The 19,979-nt window shown below is 38.9% G+C and overlaps 2 protein-coding genes across 3 annotated transcripts in view; both read left to right on the forward strand.

Moving 5' to 3' along the window:
- The window catches only part of pip4p2 (phosphatidylinositol-4,5-bisphosphate 4-phosphatase 2), a 28,345-nt gene extending 18,990 nt beyond the window's left edge, over positions 1-9,355 (forward strand). The window contains exon 7 of the mRNA XM_040121203.1: positions 7,856-9,355. Coding sequence (XP_039977137.1) covers positions 7,856-7,999 — 144 coding nt within the window. The 3' untranslated portion in view covers positions 8,000-9,355. The remainder of the gene's footprint in view (positions 1-7,855) is intronic.
- A 5,127-nt stretch (positions 9,356-14,482) lies between these two features.
- LOC120786818 (trichohyalin-like) lies at positions 14,483-15,320 on the forward strand. 2 transcript variants are annotated; one of them, XM_040122502.1, is made up of 2 exons: positions 14,483-14,970; positions 15,081-15,320. In XM_040122502.1, exons 1-2 carry the CDS (start codon positions 14,533-14,535, stop codon positions 15,315-15,317), a joined length of 675 nt encoding a protein of 224 aa, XP_039978436.1. In that variant the 5' UTR covers positions 14,483-14,532; the 3' UTR covers positions 15,318-15,320. The 2 variants fall into 2 exon arrangements, with proteins under 2 accessions (XP_039978436.1, XP_039978437.1); XM_040122503.1 differs by having other exon boundaries at positions 15,084-15,320.
- Positions 15,321-19,979: the final 4,659 nt, after the last annotated feature.

Consider the following 19,979-nt stretch of genomic DNA (forward strand, 5'->3'; position numbering starts at 1 on the left):
GTGTGTAAGTGCCTGTGAGGTCTTTGCTCTTACTTCTCCTGGCGAGTCTGCTCGGCTGTGGTTTCCATGGCGCACTCGAGCGAGCTTTGAAGCGAATGAAGCTGATTGGTTGTCTCCTTTAGCAGGAAGCGTGTCACAAACTTCTCCAGGTGGGTGGACCCCTGATAATCCTGTCAATCAGGACGAGTAGGAGGAATTAGAGTAGGAAGAACGACAGGGCAGCAGAGCTGTGACAAGTTCCACGTACCAGCCAAGAGCCACTCAATGTCCAGACCTCCCCAGCTAATTAAAAGATGCCTACAAGATCAATCATTTAGGAAAGATTACAGACTGCTGCAGGAGAGGAGAGGAAGAGGATGAAGAAGATGTTAAACCCTCGGTGTTCACATTCTACATCTCTTATCTGCTAATTCCACCCCCTAAATTGTGTTTGTTCACTTTGATCAGTCATGCTGGTCTGATGTCGCCAATCTGTCAACTGACTTGAGGACAAATCTTTACGTCAAAACGTATACATACATGTAAGACGGCGAGTTTCAAATGAGCACAGTTTAATACCTGCAAAAACCGGGAGGACGTGAGTTTCTGCGCAATTTTTCCATTTCACTTTGGACAAACTTACAACTCAAGTCATTAATGAATTGGAGAACTCTGTGAATCAGCCTTGCCATCGCAAAACTGGTCTGACTTTGATAAACTTGAAAATTATGAAAATAATAAAGAGAAAGTTTTTGTGGCTAACAGGATAGAAAAAAGGTGTCCATTTACACATCCAGCAGAGACAGAGCAACATATTTGGAGTCATATTTCTGGCCACCTGACAAAGCAAACAACCAAACCAAAACAATGAGCGAAAAGTCGCTGAAATGCGACATACACCCGAGAGGAACTGCAAAGGAGGTTGATATTTCTCTGTGGGTTCATCATTACAGCTATCACCCTGAGAATATGAAATAATAATTTAATCCATTGTTACTATGAAATCATTGATTATTGTAGCTTTAAAGAATGCATTCTGGCACACCAATGGTGGGATTTTTTTTCGCTCTTGATTGTGTATCTTGTTTCTTGTGGTGGTTGACGTATTTACATTTTCTATTGTGTTGAAAAGTATTTTAAAAATCACATCAAAATATGTGAAAAAATCATCTGCACCTTCAATCAAAACTGCGCCCAAAAAAATAACTTCCTCTTCGCCAAGCAATATTTATCATTTTGTGAGTGAAGGATACATTTATCTTTTGTTCAGAAAGCAAAAGGGAGTGAGTTGTGCTTGGCACAACAGAGTTTGCTATTTGTACGTCGCCACAGTTTTCAGCACCACAACTGTTTGTACACTCGACTAACAAGGTTTGAAGGGAAACACTAATGCAAGTTAGATTAGAGAATGACTACCGCATGAATAGGAATGTGTGTGTGTGTGTGTGTGTGTGTGTGTGTGTGATACAAAGAGAAATAGAGGGAGGGAAAGGAAATATATTTCAGTGATTTTGTCTGTTGGTAAGTACAATGAAAAGGGTTCGATTTTAAAGGTACTATATGTAAGAGTGTGAAGCAATTTACATGTATTAATCACTTTTTTATTGCCAATGGGTGAATGGATTGTAATGTAACTTAAGAAATTAGACCTTTCCTTTTGTTTTGAGGTTGGCTTTCTTCCTATTGGACGGGTAAACTAACATTACTGAAAAGCATGTGAAATATATAGCAAACTGAGAGTTGTGATGGAGAAGTGTGGCAACACATCTTACTTATAATATTATGTCTAGTTCTCTAACTGTTAGCATTATCATCCAGCAAATTTAGCTATGCTGACATTGCTGAGCTTCTCAGTGAAAGCTAGACAAACAGTGACTGATAAAGCTGGCTAGCTAGCTAAAGCCGGCGTATCATATAAATTCAGTCAATGTAACATGCAACGTGAATGGAATAGTACAACGTCACTAGCCTATATTGTGCTAGCTAGCAAGCTGATAACAATACTGCGCTCTATAAATCCTATTTCAAAAAAACATAGTGTTAGTCAAACTATAGTCTCGCATAGCCAGACCTATTTAATCTCATCTAATCTCATCCATCAACGTGACGCCCGGTCATTCAGATCAGTTTTGTATATGCCATGTCACTGTTTTGGCCAATGCCAACCTGACCGCAGTTCACTTAACGGCCACTGGTGCCATTAATAACAAGGGTATTCTGAATGCTACACGTAAAACCTTTAAAAGATGCATGTGTGTATCAAACTGTTGAAGCAAACACCCTGATTACAGTATGCTGAGCAGGAGCCTTCCTGTGAGAGAGCTTAACTTTCAGCAGCTTCTTGAGAATACCGAGCAGATCATTAGCCTCAGGCTTTTCCCATGGGTCCTCTCACAAACATTCCTAGCCCAAGATTGAACAGCTTGTCCTAAAATGTGAGAGATAAGAACCCAAATTCTGTTTTGCATCAGAAAAAATACACAAAATCTTGGACAGGTTCTTCGTTTTAAATACCCAGAATCGTTATTGGTCATAGGGTTTGTTATGATCCTCTAACACTGTGACTATCAGCAAACACACACGTGCACACACACTTGCAACTGCATGCACATTCACTCAGTGAGAGTTAGTCATGACAAAACTGGTAAAGGTCAGTCTCCATTTCCATCCATTCCCCAAACTCCTCTGCAATCATACCTCTCCCTACCTTTGCCGAATGATTTCACCTCAGTATTTTTTAAAAATCCTGATTGTAAATCATCATTAGACATATATATGTATATGTATATATATATGTATGTATATATATATAGTCTATGGAATATACTCTTTTCAATTTAAAAAAAAAATCCATGGAAAAACAAACCTTGTAGAAAAAAAGACAGCCCTTTAAATTAAAAAAATATAGTTTCAAGTTATCATGGTAAGGTTTCAGTATAAGGGCAGAAATGTTTACTTTTAGTTTGCATTCAGTGTAACTTTACAACCCTGCTGGACCAAATAAAAGCAGACAATTCAAACGACAGCTCAAATATCAAAATACATTTTAAAAGAAGTTCATTAGTCAATAAGTTAATTTTAAATTTGTTGAGATCTCCTGGTTTCCCAAGATACTGTACTACAAATATAAGAGGCAATTACGGTAAAATGACTTCATTTGAAAGGTGTAGGGATATCTAGGGTTTGAATACTTGAAATAAATAAATATTAAGTGAGAATGTCATTTCAGTGAAAAAGAAATACGGATTTGTTTAAACCTTTAAAGCTGCTCAGGTGAAGATTTAAGGGTAAAATTAATGTGGCTATAAAATCATGTGAAGGATTTTATAGATACAAAGGTTTGCTTGAACAGTGGATTCATTTGGATTGGTGCATAATTTGAAATGCCATGCCAGATAACGTTACCCTTCTTGTTAGCTTAGCTACAAACCTATGTTCCTCTCTTCTGTCACTGTAGTTTTGTAAAAACAACCTAAAGAAGTAACTCTCACTATTTTTTACTCCGTTGTGTTTTGGATGCTGTGTTTGTGCGCATGTCGTTAGTTTATTTATTATAAGGTTTGTTCTGCTTCAGCTATGAGAAAGAGTATCCACTTCAAGGCTGTTTAAGACGCTGTGGATTCCGCCATTGCGTCGTTGCCTTGGCAATGCGCGTCCATGAATTTGGGGGGGCGGAGCTTCTGAAGGAGCACTGAAGGGAGGGGTGTATTTGTTTTGCTGTTGAGTTCAAATATCATTTCATATCATTTCTATAAAACACATCTGTGGTATTTGTTATACTGACAATTGTTGAGTTTAAATAGAAGTCACAGAGAAACAGGCAGTATCGATGATCTCCCCTTTCGGCTGTCAGGTTATTATTTAAGACCATGTCACTCAGTATATGTCTGATTCCAGCCCCAAATCATAACTATTAGACACTGACAATCATCATTTTTCAAGATGTGACATTAAACTGAAGGGCGGAGTGGAGCGTTTTGTTCAAAGAGTGGTATTTCATCAGAAAAAAAAAAGAATTGAGTAAAAGCTGCTGTTGCTTTGAAAGTTACTGCAATCTCTGCTGTAAGGATTTCCTTAGTATTTTCAGTATCTGACACAGCAGTGAAGAATCATGACCCCTATTACCTGTTGAACAGAGTTGTTCACAGGCGGGGTTCACTTGGCAGTGACAGGTAGAGATTCACTGTTTGCTGTATTTTCCTCCAATGGGCACAGCATAGTGTTGGTGATGGGTGGAGACCGATGACCTTGGCTGCACCAAGCCACTGTGCTTGACATTTTTGCGCTTGAATGGCAGAGGAAATTGAATGCAACAAAAGCCCGTGTGAGGCTCTTTTAATCTTGACAGTCATAAATGAATTCCTCGGTTTTACTGTCACACAAAGACAGTGCTCCTGTCAAAATACATGTTATCCAATTTTAAAACCAGAGATGGTTGCAAAGTCATCCAAGGGTGGAGTCAAGAATCTGCAACGTTTACCTCATCCTGTACTGTGCTGCAGTGACAGGAGACCTTGTCATCCAGATATATTAAAGTATGCCTGGTGATATTTTATATGTTGTTTATGTTTTTAACTTATGTTGTTTTTCTTATTGTCAAAAAAATCCCACGAAAAGACCGAAACCAACAATGAACCAACTAAGTATTGTCTGTGTAGCTAAGGCCTGATATGTCTTATTTGTCTGGGCCGTAGATGTCCATTGTTTTCCAAAAACTATTAATTAGAAACACATCATTGACTCATGTTCCTCCATTAGCTTGAAAATGGGCACTGTAGTTTATGTTGAGTCAGTCCCACATACACGGTTCTACAGCTGTAAATATGCTCTGTAGGAGGGGTGTGCCATATCATCTTGTACAAGAAAACTGGAGTAAATCTTTACATGATTAAAAAAAAGAGTCATATCATATTAATGATATTATGACTTTTATTTCTGACTTTTATTCATGTCATGGTTACATATAGCAGCAGCAAACGTGGCTATAGATAACCTGAGTTTTTACAAGTGGAGAGAAACGGAGGCAAATGGCTCAATCAGTCATATTCAGGAGGGAAGGTGTGAGGACAAACTCATCGCACAAGCAATGGAGTTGAGAGGAGTTAAACATCAGGCTTTGTTTTCCAATCATCGTAATTCATCATCTATGTAAATAATTACCATTTCTACCGTCATAAATATCATCATCACAATTTATTTATTTATTTTTTGCTATATTGTGATATTATTTAAAGGCCACATCGTCCATCCCTACACTGGAGTACCAAATTTGTGTCAATCCACGGCTAAAAATAGTTCCCAACAAATACACTATTTGCTGCTATTTGAGTAACATTTGCTAAAAACTACAGTGCCTGGCTGTTTTAGGAAATTTCTGAGCCTTTTTATGAATGGGAGTGGCCAGTTTATAAAGATTTACGGTAGGAATGCATCTGTTTGGGGCTGAGAGCCACAGAGCAGGAGTAGAGAAGAAAGCATTGAGAGACGGACTAACACGTTGCTGGTTTTCGGTCTTACTGACAATAAGAAAAATGTAGAATAACACTGACCCTATCTTTTGACCTTAAAGAGAGTTTGTTTCTGTTGAAACAGGATTCAAGTCGGGACATTTCTTCGAGCAGCTGGTGTCTGCATACCCGCTTCTCAGCTAGTTCTTCACCACAAACCACAAGGTCCACGGTCATCCGGTCAGCGACGGCACCAGCTAGGCAGGACAAGATGGTGGCTGCACGTTGTGGTGCTGCTGGTGGTTGTAGTAAAGTGTCTTCTCGTCTTACCTCTGGCTCTGAGGGCAGCTAGTGAAAACCTATAGCGGCTATATTCAGTTTCAGCCATGCGTTAGGACAACTCCGGTGCACATAGCCGAGAGAGAAGCGAGTAGAAACAGGCCTGAACGCCGAGAGAAGTGCCGACTGCTTTTGAATCCAAGGTGTATTTTTTGCTGTTATGTAAGAATTTAAGATTAAAGAAGAGGATATGGTCAGGATCTGAATGCTCTATTTCATTTTAGATTAACATAATTTAGTAGAGGATGACAGGCAGCGTCATGTACTGCCTGCACACAGTACAAGTGTCTTTGGCGTGCTCTGGTTGTATCTCTAGCCGGGTTTTCCCAAATGTAGACGAGGTATCCCATCTGTCCCTGTGGTGTCAACCGGTCGTTTGTATCCGAATCTCAGAGCCAAGCTCGTTTACCTGTTGACTCGTCCCATTATCTCCCTCAGAGCGAGGCGAGGAGGAAACTGGTCATTTGTCAACAGGGTTTAGAGGCCTGTTTGTGACTGGTCCACGGTCTGGGGTCAGGTTAAAAATGCAAAGTAACAGAAGAGATTGTATCGCAATATATTTCTATATTTGACCCCTGCCTGTTGGAGCAATGCAGTAAACGCTTTTCTTAGATTATATGAAGAATGCAGTTAGTAGGATACCTGCAGTCACACACACATTTCATATGGTTTTGTTTCTAAATTAAACAAATACAAGTGTTATTATTTGAAGAGGTAATTTCTCTGCTGTACATGTATAAAAAAGCCTTTTCTAAATCTATTGCTGTATTGTCACTAATGTTGAAACATTTAGTCTATTAATTGTTCCGTCAGTTGATTACTACTAATTACTACAACAATTTTGATAATACATGAGCCATTTTAGTCATTAATAAAGGAAAAACACCTTCCATTTTTTTCTGGTTTCAGCTTCTTAAATATGAGGATTTTCTGTGCTTTTCTCTGTTTTATGTCATTGTAAATTGGAAATCTTTAGATTTTGATCAGTTGGTCAAACAAGATAAGATGCCACCTTGTGTGCTCTGGCAGAAAATATTGACCAATGCTAATCACAGCATTGGTCACTATTTTCCTACATTTAACAAACCAAACACTTAATTGTAAAACTAATTTTATAGACTAATTGACGAATTGTAAAAATAATGGACAGGTAATGGAAATAATTGTTTGTTGCAGACCAACTTTTCTCACATTTTTTCCAGATAATCAGTTGATTTTTCATTTAGTTATTTTTTAAAATTTTTTAGAAGCAAATTATTCAGTTCCTTTAAGATTTCACTTTGAGTGAAATGATAGAAATGAAGGAAGAGAGACTGTCAACATGGCTGTAGGCTTTTTTTTTTTGCATCCCTCAGAATGTAAAGTATGCATAAAAGTAGTAGTAAAGGTAGCGACTGGTGCAAGTCAATGGATTAAGTTTATTAAAACCCTGAAAAATACATGGAATGTAGACTAATTGCACCAGGTTAATGTGGGATTAAACAGTACAGAGTTCATTCGAATGGCTACTGTAGTTCGTTCACAGCAGTTCTTTCAGACATAAAGAGAAAGTCTTTAAGTCTGTGAACCGGCTATTTGATCATGTTAATTACACTTGTATAGACCATAAAACGCTAATCGTTGGCCTGGCTGTTGAAGGTTTCTCAACCAAAATGGTCAAGTGCAACAACTGCACAAGTTAATACACTTTCACAACTTGCTATAATCATATTAGAAACATAATCATTACAAAATGATCTCATGGGATTATACTCCTTAATATTTTAACTCAGTTACTGAGCTTGTTGCAGTGTGTTCTCATTTATCTGATGAAGTAGATCACTGACTGACTGATATCTTCTGGATCCTCCATCAACCAGGGTACTTCAGAGCAATCACAGCATTGAAAGAGTTGTTTTTTTTTCTGTTTTGTAGAAGGTTGCATATTAATGAAATGCAGAGAAAGATAAGAGATTGAGGTGTTCATTTTGTTCATCTCTCTCTGCAGGATAAAAAAAAAATATGAATGCAATGCTTTAAAAAAAAATCTAAATTCTCAGTGTTAACAATGTCTCTCACCCACCTCCTCTTCCTCTGTTCTGCGCAAACAGGTTGGTACTCGGGACTTTGCCAGTCGTTACAACGCCACCTACGTGTCGTGGGCATTCGCCTACCTGCTGGGCCTCATCTGTCTGATACGAGCATGCTACTGGGGAGCTATCAAAGTGAGCTACCCGGAAAACAGCTTTGCCTAGGGCGGGCATGGCCCGCCACAGCCCCGCACGGCTGGAAAAACAAGCCCCACCTTTTAGTTTTTTCATCTTGTTGAGATCTCAACCTGGTCTTGTTCAGCGGAGTAGAACATCTGCAGTGTGTTGGAGAGATGTTGTGTGAGAGATGTTGTGTGTGTTTGAAGAGGTGTATGTCGCAGATTTATCCTGTTGTGTTTGTGTCTGGAATGTTTTTAACTCACTGAACAAATGTATGTAGATCAGTCCTCCTACTGGTCCACGAAGACTCAAATCCTGTCCTGGTTTTGCCAAAATCCTCCAAAATACAGAATCAAGAACATAAAAAAACAAACTGTGATTTTCTTGATGAATATAATAATGAGTTGGCTCCTGCGCTGATTTAAAAATGATAGTTTAGCAAACTGGCTGGATTTGGTCTTTCTGGACTGTTTTCTCCTGTTGTTTTTCAGCAGCCTGACTGACAGGATGATATCCACTTGATTTCTTTTGTTACTGACCAGACCAAAATGAAACAACCTCCTAAGAACAGTTTGCCCATTGCACTACGACTATATGCAATTGTATGTGTTGTTTTGCTGCTAGTTAAACTCCAGCTACAGAAAGTTGCATATTCATACTGTATTGTAACCATTTACCTTGCCTGTTTATACTGACATTGTATTGCTGTATGATTTTTAAAAAATGATCAGTTTTTAAAAGAAATCACCCTTAAAATACCCATGCGTGCCAACTTAGCTGCCCAGTATTGGTCAAGAAGAGCATCAGATCAACAGGAGCTTGTTTATTTGTTTGCGCCATGCAGCTTTTACTCACTACAGCAATAACCCTTTTATTGGAATTATTTTTGAACCTTCCTTCCCCGACCTCCCTGTGTTCCTCACTGCGGGTTTGTTGCCGTCCGAGTGTTGGAAAATGATCCCAAAACATGGTGACTCACGTTTGCATGGTGACCTGTTCTTGTTCAGTCACTGAGGTGTTTTTTTTTTGTTTTTTGCCCCTTTTTCAGTGAGGTAGCTGAAGCGTACGATGTTCCTGTCTCTGTCCCTCTGCCTGTGCGTTAGAATGTAAACCCTCCTCCTCTGGCCTCCAGTGAACTCTGTGCTAGCTAGCATCGCTATACGCTAACTCAGTATCCTGTCTCTTGACCTTTACCAGTGGGCACAGTTCCAACTTCTAACCTTGTTTTGAATGTGATGATGATGATGATGATGATGATGAAGAAGAAGCAGAAAATAATATTAAATACTCTTTGTACATAGTTCAAATTCAGTACTTGGAAAACTGTAGTGTGAGGTGGAACGATATATGGCTCGTGGGTCTTTTTAAAAATGATAATTTATCAATAAAATGCAAAAACTACCTTTATTGGTTTGTTTATTTGTTTGCTTTGATCAGTTTTTGACATAGTGCATTTAAAGGCACATACAGGAATACAAAAAAACAGGATCACATTCATGTCGTACATGACCTCACTGTCATATTGAAGTGGCAGTCTGCTGCTGGGATGGCTTATTATTTTGAGAAAATTGATAGAGCAACAGACATAATGCTGAGGTGCAAGAAGGTCAACACATCCAATATGGATCAAGCTAAAGTTAATTTTCTGATTATGAAAAACATGATGATCATAAAATGTTATAGATTACTGTAGATTAAACTTCCCAACAGTATACGTTGTATTGTACTCCTACATATACAACTGGACCAGTTACAACATGAAAATGCTGCTTAGTGCTGACACATTAATAATGTGTCAGTGATAATAATCCAATTATACAAACATTGTAATAATATAATGCTTTGAAGTTACAAAGCAATAATACTTTTATATTTTTGCCTTAGTAAAATTTTGAATGCAGGACCTTAGAACTCATAAGGGAGTATTTTTCTGTTATTTATTTTTTATTGGTCCTTTTACTCAAGTAAATGGTCTAAATACTTCTGCTACCATTTGTATTTCCCTTGGTCCTGAGCCTCAGTTTTAGTTGAGTTTCATGTGAAGCTCTTGGTTTCCCTTTATCAAACTTTTGCCCTGGTGGTCTAGTGTCCAAAAGCCTGACTTTTGGACAACCAATGAGGTCACTGCTTTTAGGACGTCAGAGCATCGTCTAGGAGTGTAAACAAAGACACATGCTGGCTTCATAATCAAATGATTGTTCTCACATTAATTGTGATCCAAATTGCGTTGCCATAAAATAAAACCAGGGAAACTAATTAAGATGGGCATAAATAATTAATATTTACATATCCAGTGTGAATTAAAGTCAGAGTATGATCAGTCCACAGAATTTTAACCCACCGTTTATTATAGTGTCTAACATGATGAAGGTCTTGTCATTTATCTCCTTTTTGTTATGCAGAACAAAACAACAGTTTCATATCATTCATTTCATATTCATTTTGGATGAGTTTTGTCAGCATGAACCTCAAACTGTCATTTCATTACACTCATTACTTCAAAATATTTTCTCAATGAACTTCTTGCTTTGTACAGGGCATCTTGCATCACCAATCACAGTTTAGCAACCTTTTTTTCTTTTCTTTCTTTTTTTGTGACCTATTATATTTTGAGGCAATTTATGGCTTAATTTGATAGCCGACAGGAAATTATGGGAAAGAAAAATCTGAAATGACCATAGGAGAAACAAAGGTCACCGGCCAGGCACACTGTGGGGACACTGTGGTTCTTGTTTGGTGTTCCAACCCCTCGGCCGGCAGGGTGCCCTCAGTTTAGCAACACTTGAATCTAAACGTGATGACAGTTGTGGGGTTGTTTGTTTACCACATCCACACACTGTCAAATCTGACTGAACCACATCCACACAGTGATTCAGTTATGAATATAATTTAGATTTGAATCCAAGCTTTTAGGGGCTTAGAAGGATAATTAGTTGACACTTAATTAGTGATCATTTATGTGAAATACTTTGTTCCTATCGCATGACAAAGCCAGGATAATTCTTAGCAGTCTATTTTCTTACAGCTGCAGTTCTGCCCTCGGTTCACTAGGTGGTGACAAATGCAATCATTAGAAAAATGTGTCTCTGGAAATAGTGAACACACACTGGAAGTCATTGAGCCACAGTTTTACACCATAGCTTTCAGTAGCTGAAGGCGCACACAGACCCAGACAATGAGCCCTTCATCACCTCGCTGTTACAAATTAACACATCACTGTTATCACTATTAATTTAAGTTCAATTGTCATCTTGAATCTGCAAATGTACTGATAAGATTTGGAATCAAGAATCTATTTCTGACATTTGTAGATGCAGAAAGCACAGATGTGAACATCCTTAAAAATCTGAACAATTATTCCCAGTCTGTAAAACAAAATTTCATGTTATTTTTGAGATATCGTGAGAAACAAACCAAAAAAACAGGCAAAAATGTGAATGTAATTTCCCCATAAAGAGTGAGAAAGAGATACACACGGCATACACAACAATATATCGTCTCCATTTATGACCAACAGATTTTTATCTCAGTTTGATGCAGTAAATACAGAAAGAAAAGAATAACGGGTTAATGAGCTCATTAGAGCTGCTACAATTGACACAATTATACCAGCCCATCTCTCTCACACACACACACACACTCACACACACAAACACACACACACACACACTCACACACACACACACACACACACACACACACACACACACACACACACACACACACACACACACACACACACACACACACACATGCTTCAGCTTTCATGGTCTACTCCGGGCTGCAGATGTCACATCAAGCACAGTGATGATGTCAGATCATCAGATGGGTCTCTGTCTGATGAGGTCATTGCTTTTAGGACGTCAGAGCATCGTCTAGGAGTGTAAACAAACACACATGCTGGCTATTTCAGCTACCACCTAACTATGAAGGAACATGGAGGTCACAAAATCTATACTAATCACCATGACTTCACAAGTTGTGTTGAGTTAGTGTGGGTGTTTGTGTGTGTGTGTGTGTGTGTGTGTGTGTGTGGACTTCCTGATATGCTGACAGGCGACTGCTTCCTCTCTGCAGCCATCAGTGACGATCAGTGAAGGGTGCTTGTCTACTTTCAGTTGTTGTTGAGGACCCACCATGAGGCTGTGGAGGAGACACACAAGAAGAAAAAGATGCACTGACCGCCAACGTGACGGCAATATATTAGACACTGAGCATGCTCTCCTCTGCACTCTTTGTGTATATTATGTATTTGGGTGTCCAAATAAGCAGAGACAAATTTATTCAGCACCGCCCTCTGCTCCGAGCCCTTGTGGATGGGTACGTGATGCGGGTCATGCTTATTAGACAGAAGTAGGACCAATTCATTGTAATAAAGGAGGGAAAACAACACAAAGGGAGTTCATGAGTTCTGGGGGAAAACAAATTGGCAAAAAATGTTCAAAAGCCGAATTTTTATGATTGGAACGTTGGTAAAGTCACACATTTCTTATTTGGTTTTGCAAATTTGGGAGAGGGAGGTGATTATCTGACTGTTAAGTGTCCTTTTATATTAGCTTTAAAGGTACATACGATATCTGTATACAAAACTGAAAATACACAAAAAAGACGAACAAACATAAAAAACTCAACACACGAAAAAAAATAAACAAACAAACTCAGCGCAAGGTCCAAGTTACTAGCTTCCATAGCTTTCAATCACATCTCATGGCCTTCCTCCGGAGTTCTTCATTTGTTATGGAGAACGACAAAAGTTCAACCATAAAGAACTAATCAACTCCATCTACAGAGGAGGGCAAAGAGATGTGGTTAAAAGCTTCTGAAACCAGTTGGACCTTACTTCTGTTTATTTTATTTTGTTAATTCTTTCTCTTTTCTTTGTCAAACCGTGGTTTCCAAGGTCAAGAATGAACCTTCGAGCTCAATATTTATCCAAATCACAGTTCTTAATCTGCATTTTCCAGCACTTCATTGAAGCTTTATGCTTTATGTGAAATGCTTACAACAAAGATCTCCCAGCAGGACATTTTGGTATCTTTGAAAACTCTTCTTACTTAAGCATTAAAAAAGTGATTCCACTATTAAGGTAGGATGAGGTATGATTGCACTATTAAAAAATTGTGACCAAGATATGTGCTGAGTGGGCCATTTTCTACTTCTGAGACACTATTTCAAAAATGATCTCAGACTTATTTTGAACATTTCTTCCTTCATATTAACAGGAGTCAGCAATTAGGTTCAACCACAGGCCAGTTTTTACAGCCATGTTCAATGGGGGAGAGCAAGTTATTTATTTAGGAATGAGTGTTTGTTTGTTTTAAGATTGTATCTGAGGACAGATGTAATTTTTCCTGTTTGTAAGTAAGGACTAACAGAGTTAAAGAAACTTAGTATGTTAATACTCTTTAGTCAAAGAATGAGTCGTAAATGTGAATGTATCTTCTATGTTCTACCTCGAGACTGGAGATGTGAATCATATATACAGTTCTGCGAGCAGTCACTGAAGTGAAGGGCCCTTTGGTAGTTTGAGTCTTTACAACACCGATTTGTTGTATGTCTTTAGCAACGTGGGCCTGGGAAGTGTAAGCAGTAATACAAGATACTGACTGGGGGCTCAGAGCAAGAAACATCGCTTCATCTCCACTTTGTCTTTATACCATCAAGAGAAAACCAATAAAAGGATGTTAAATGAAAATATAACGTCAATTTTTTTCTCATTGTGCTTTTACCATAACTTCATGAATGTTGTTAGACAGTGATGATCTAGAACACATGATGAGAATGTTCAGGGTTCCATCCTTCTAGAACTCTGACAGAATAATGAACATCTTGGTTGGAACCTGCTGCTGCAGAAAAACTTCATTTACTTTCATCAACCTGAACTGAGCACTGTCTCTGACCCTGGTGAAAAAAAATCGTCAACTGTTGGAAAACGACTGCAATCTACATCTGCATCTAAGTTTTCGACTCAAGACCAAATCAGAAAGTTCTAAAACTCTGAAACTATAATACAGTTTCAAGTTGAGCTTCATCTGCAAAGTTCGTCTGCTCGCTTTGTTGCCATTCAGTATCTTCACTGAGCTGAGATGGACAGACAAAGAAACAAGGTAAGATTTTCTCACTTGACCTGGAGAAACTTTTTTTCCATCACTGTGCCTCTCTAGGCCTGCCTGCTTTTCCCTAATATATATGCATATTTTGTCTAAAGTTTCGATACATTTTCATACAGTTTGTTGACTTAATGCATCGCAATTTTAACGATATCCCAAATCCGTTAAGCCACATTGAGAAAAACAGTACTTCTAATATATTTTGATAAAAATACAAACCAAAAAGGATGATTTGATGATTGCAGTGGGGTTTTATTGCATAAAAATGTGCCATCTATGAGAAAAAATAAGAAAAATAAATTAATAATGGTTACATGTTGCTCTGTGTTGATGAGTGTTTCAAGGAGTCCTGTCCTTATGCTAAAGTAGATCCACGTGTATAAATAAGTGTACAGGTTATGTTAACGTGGGACTGGAGTTTTAGCCATGAAGTACATGTATGTTCTTATTTTTTAGGCATTTGGGCCAATGGAGTTTAGGCAATCCTCTTACGGGCCTTTAACAGCGCAGCTGCAGCACACCGTGCAAGGCCTCAGAGACACCCTCTACTCTGCTATCAGTGACATAAAGTCACTGAAAGAGGAAAACAAGGCTCTGAAGGAACAACTTGACCTTGTGGAAAATGGACGGAGGGAGAAGGAGAGCCAGCTCCGTGAGGAGCTCAGACAAAAAGATGAGCTCCTCAAAAGACTCACAAAGAAGAGACAGGCTCGCACCAAAGCTCATGTAGACTGCCTGGTCCTCCTCAATCAAAAAGACAGAGAGCTACAGAAGATTGAGGAAGAGTGGAAGACCAGGTATGAAGCACTGGAGGCCAGCCTGCAACAGGAGCTGGCTCGGAGGGAGGAAAGCTGGAGTAGGAAAGTGCAGGAGGAGGAGAATGAGAAGAACCTGCACTACACTCAGGTACGATGCCTCAGATCATCCTTTCACCTCAGAATAATGGCCGGCTTGTTTCAGAGTGAATGAGAATTTGTTTTTGGAAGTTGAATAAAAAATAGTTTTTATCTTTTCAGCAGCTTTCCAGCAATACAGTGGAACAGGAGGAGAACAAGATTCATGGAGGAAAGGAGGAGAAGGAGATTAAAAACAAGCAGGAGGAGAACAGGATTCATAAGGAAGAAAATATGAAGAACAAAGAAAATGAGAGGGTGGAGGAGGAGGCAAAGAGGAGTGAAGATAAACAAATGAACGAGAAAATAGAGAAGAGGTCAAGGAAGAAGAGGGGGAAGAAAAAGAAGAACAGGGGTTAGCTACGGCAGAACATCCCTCCCCCTGAAACCCCCACCCCTTTCCCCTTTCCCCCTTCCCCCTTCCCCATTCCTACCCTTTATCCACCCTTTACCCCTTTCTCCCCCATACCTCACCTCTTACCCCTTACCCACACCCCTCTTCCCCATTCCTACCCTTTCTCCACCCTCTACCCCTTTCTCCCTCACCTCTTACCCCTTACCCACTCCCCTCTTCCCCATTCCTACCCTTTCTCCACCCTCTACCCCTTTCTCCCTCACCTCTTACCCCTTACCCACTCCCCTCTTCCCCATTCCTACCCTTTCTCCACCCTCTACCCCTTTCTCCCCCATACCTCACCTCTTACCTCTTACCCACTCCCCTCTTCCCCCCTCTTCCCCATTCCTACCCTTTCTCCACCCTCTACCCCTTTCTCCCCCATACCTCACCTCTTACCCACTCCCCAAAGCAACCCCCCCGATCCATCTTTGTGCATGTATTACATATAGTAAACATGTAAACTGTTAAATAATGTTCTGTTGAAATGAATTTCTTCCGCCTGTGTTTGCCTTTCTGAATATAGATACAGGACTCATGGCTCTTATCAAGTACTACGGTATTACAGTATTTGTTTTGGAGGAACAGATCAGATATGATTATGTTCTCTTTCTTTAGATATGTCCCTTGTTTTAGACTTCAAGTCGACAACAGGAGTTAACATATCATTGTGAATCTTGGAAGTATGGAAAGAGTCATAGTTTTCTTTGGGAATCTTTATTTCAAGTCTGTTTTTGACCTGTGTTTGCCTTTTCTGAATATAGATACAGGACTCATGCACCTTTAAAAGATGCATGTGTGTATCAGACTGTTGAAGCAAACACCCTGATTACAGTATGCTGAGCAGGAGCCTTCCTGTGAGAGAGCTTAACTTTCAGCAGCTTCTTGAGAATACCGAGCAGATCATTAGCCTCAGGCTTTTCCCATGGGTCCTCTCACAAACATTCCTAGCCCAAGATTGAACAGCTTGTCCTAAAATGTGAGAGATAAGAACCCAAATTCCGTTTTGCATCAGAAAAAATACACAAAATCTTGGACAGGTTCTTCGTTTTAAATACCCAGAATCGTTATTGGTCATAGGGTTTGTTATGATCCTCTAACACTGTGACTATCAGCAAACACACACGTGCACACACACTTGCAACTGCATGCACATTCACTCAGTGAGAGTTAGTCATGACAAAACTGGTAAAGGTCAGTCTCCATTTCCATCCATTCCCCAAACTCCTCTGCAATCATACCTCTCCCTACCTTTGCCGAATGATTTCACCTCAGTATTTTTTAAAAATCCTGATTGTAAATCATCATTAGACATATATATGTATATGTATATGTATATATATATATATATGTATGTATATATATATAGTCTATGGAATATACTCTTTTCAATTTAAAAAAAAAATCCATGGAAAAACAAACCTTGTAGAAAAAAAGACAGCCCTTTAAATTAAAAAAATATAGTTTCAAGATATGATGGTAAGGTTTCAGTATAAGGGCAGAAATGTTTACTTTTAGTTTGCAGTGTAACTTTACAACCCTGCTGGACCAAATAAAAGCAGACAATTCAAACAACAGCTCAAATATCAAAATACATTCTAAAAGAAGTTCATTAGTCAATAAGTTAATTTTAAATTTGTTGAGATCTCCTGGTTTCCCAAGATACTGTACTAAAAATATAAGAGGCAATTACGGTAAAATGACTTCATTTGAAAGGTGCAGGGATATCTAGGGTTTGAATACTTGAAATAAATAAATATTAAGTGAGAATGTCATTTCAGTGAAAAAGAAATACGGATTTGTTTAAACCTTTAAAGCTGCTCAGGTGAAGATTTAAGGGTAAAATTAATGTATCTATAAAATCATGTGAAGGATTTTATAGATACAAAGGTTTGCTTGAACAGTGGATTCATTTGGATTGGTGCATAATTTGAAATGCCATGCCAGATAACGTTACCCTTCTTGTTAGCTTAGCTACAAACCTATGTTCCTCTCTTCTGTCACTGTAGTTTTGTAAAAACAACCTAAAGAAGTAACTCTCACTATTTTTTACTCCGTTGTGTTTTGGATGCTGTGTTTGTACGCATGTAGTTAGTTTATTTATTATAAGGTTTGTTCTGCTTCAGCTATGAGAAAGAGTATCCACTTCAAGGCTGTTTAAGACGCTGTGGATTCCGCCATTGCGTCGTTGCCTTGGCAATGCGCGTCCATGAATTTGGGGGGGCGGAGCTTCTGAAGGAGCAGTGAAGAGAGGGGTGTATTTGTTTTGCTGTTGAGTTCAAATATCATTTCATATCATTTCTATAAAACACATCTGTGGTATTTGTTATACTGACAATTGTTGAGTTTAAATAGAACTCACAGAGAAACAGGCAGTATCGATGATCTCCCCTTTCGGCTGTCAGGTTATTATTTAAGACCATGTCACTCAGTATATGTCTGATTCCAGCCCCAAATCATAACTATTAGACACTGACAATCATCATTTTTCAAGATGTGACATTAAACTGAAGGGAAACTGAATACACGGTTCTACAGCTGTAAATATGCTCTGTAGGAGGGGTGTGCCATATCATCTTGTACAAGAAAACTGGAGTAAATCTTTACATGATATCATATTAATGATATTATGACTTTTATTTCTGACTTTTATTCATGTCATGGTTACATATAGCAGCAGCAAACGTGGCTATAGATAACCTGAGTTTTTACAAGTGGATAGAAACGGAGGCAAATGGCTCAATCAGTCATATTCAGGAGGGAACGTGTGAGGACAAACTCATCGCACAAGCAATGGAGTTGAGAGGAGTTAAACATCAGGCTTTGTTTTCCAATCATCGTAATTGATCATCTATGTAAATAATTACCATTTCTACCGTCATAAATATCATCATCACAATTTATTTATTTATTTTTTGCTATATTGTGATATTATTTAAAGGCCACATCGTCCATCCCTACACTGGAGTACCAAATTTGTGTCAATCCACGGCTAAAAATAGTTCCCAACAAATACACTATTTGCTGCTATTTGAGTAACATTTGCTAAAAACTACAGTGCCTGGCTGTTTTAGGAAATTTCTGAGCCTTTTTATGAATGGGAGTGGCCAGTTTATAAAGATTTACGGTAGAAATGCATCTGTTTGGGGCTGAGAGCCACAGAGCAGGAGTAGAGAAGAAAGCATTGAGAGACAGACTAACACGTTGCTGGTTTTCGGTCTTACTGACAATAAGAAAAATGTGGAATAACACTGACCCTATCTTTTGACCTCAAAGAGAGTTTGTTTCTGTTGAAACAGGATTCAAGTCGGGACATTTCTTCGAGCAGCTGGTGTCTGCATACCCGCTTCTCAGCTAGTTCTTCACCACAAACCACAAGGTCCACGGTCATCCGGTCAGCGACGGCACCAGCTAGGCAGGACAAGATGGTGGCTGCACGTTGTGGTGCTGCTGGTGGTTGTAGTAAAGTGTCTTCTCGTCTTACCTCTGGCTCTGAGGGCAGCTAGTGAAAACCTATAGCGGCTATATTCAGTTTCAGCCATGCGTTAGGACAACTCCGGTGCACATAGCCGAGAGAGAAGCGAGTAGAAACAGGCCTGAACGCCGAGAGAAGTGCCGACTGCTTTTGAATCCAAGGTGTTGATCAGGATTTTATTTTTTGCTGTTATGTAAGAATTTAAGATTAAAGAAGAGAATATGGTCAGGATCTGAATGCTCTATTTCATTTTAGATTAACATAATTTAGTAGAGGATGACAGGCAGCGTCATGTACTGCCTGCACACAGTACAAGTGTCTTTTTGGCGTGCTCTGGTTGTATCTCTAGCCGGGTTTTCCCAAATGTAGACGAGGTATCCCATCTGTCCCTGTGGTGTCAACCGGTCGTTTGTATCCGAATCTCAGAGCCAAGCTCGTTTACCTGTTGACTCGTCCCATTATCTCCCTCAGAGCGAGGCGAGGAGGAAACTGGTCATTTGTCAACAGGGTTTAGAGGCCTGTTTGTGACTGGTCCACGGTCTGGGGTCAGGTTAAAAATGCAAAGTAACAGAAGAGATTGTATCGCAATATATTTCTATATTTGACCCCTGCCTGTTGGAGCAATGCAGTAAACGCTTTTCTTAGATTATATGAAGAATGCAGTTAGTAGGATACCTGCAGTCACACAAACATTTCATATGGTTTTGTTTCTAAATTAAACAAATACAATTGTTATTATTTGAAGAGGTAATTTCTCTGCTGTACATGTATAAAAAAGCCTTTTCTAAAACTATTGCTGTATATTCACTAATGTTGAAACATTTAGTCTATTAATTGTAGACCAGGGAAACTGATTAAGATGGGCATAAATAATTAATATTTACATATCCAGTGTGAATTAAAGTCAGAGTATGATCAGTCCACAGAATTTTAACCCACCGTTTATTATAGTGTCTAACATGATGAAGGTCTTGTCATTTATCTCCTTTTTGTTATGCAGAACAAAACAACAGTTTCATATCATTCATTTCATATTCATTTTGGATGAGTTTTGTCAGCATGAACCTCAAACTGTCATTTCATTACACTCATTACTTCAAAATATTTTCTCAATGAACTTCTTGCTTTGTACAGGGCATCTTGCATCACCAAT

The sequence above is a fragment of the Xiphias gladius genome, chromosome 24, assembly GCF_016859285.1.
Source record: "Xiphias gladius isolate SHS-SW01 ecotype Sanya breed wild chromosome 24, ASM1685928v1, whole genome shotgun sequence".
NCBI classification, from domain to species: domain Eukaryota; kingdom Metazoa; phylum Chordata; class Actinopteri; order Istiophoriformes; family Xiphiidae; genus Xiphias; species Xiphias gladius.

Excerpts from the sequence above, each read along its gene's own strand:
- LOC120786818 (XM_040122502.1), top strand. The coding sequence starts at position 14,533 with ATGGAGTTTAGGCAATCCTCTTACGGGCCTTTAACAGCGCAGCTGCAG. Across the intron at positions 14,971-15,080 it reads AGAACCTGCACTACACTCAG|CAGCTTTCCAGCAATACAGT; the intron begins GTACGATGCCTC and ends TTATCTTTTCAG.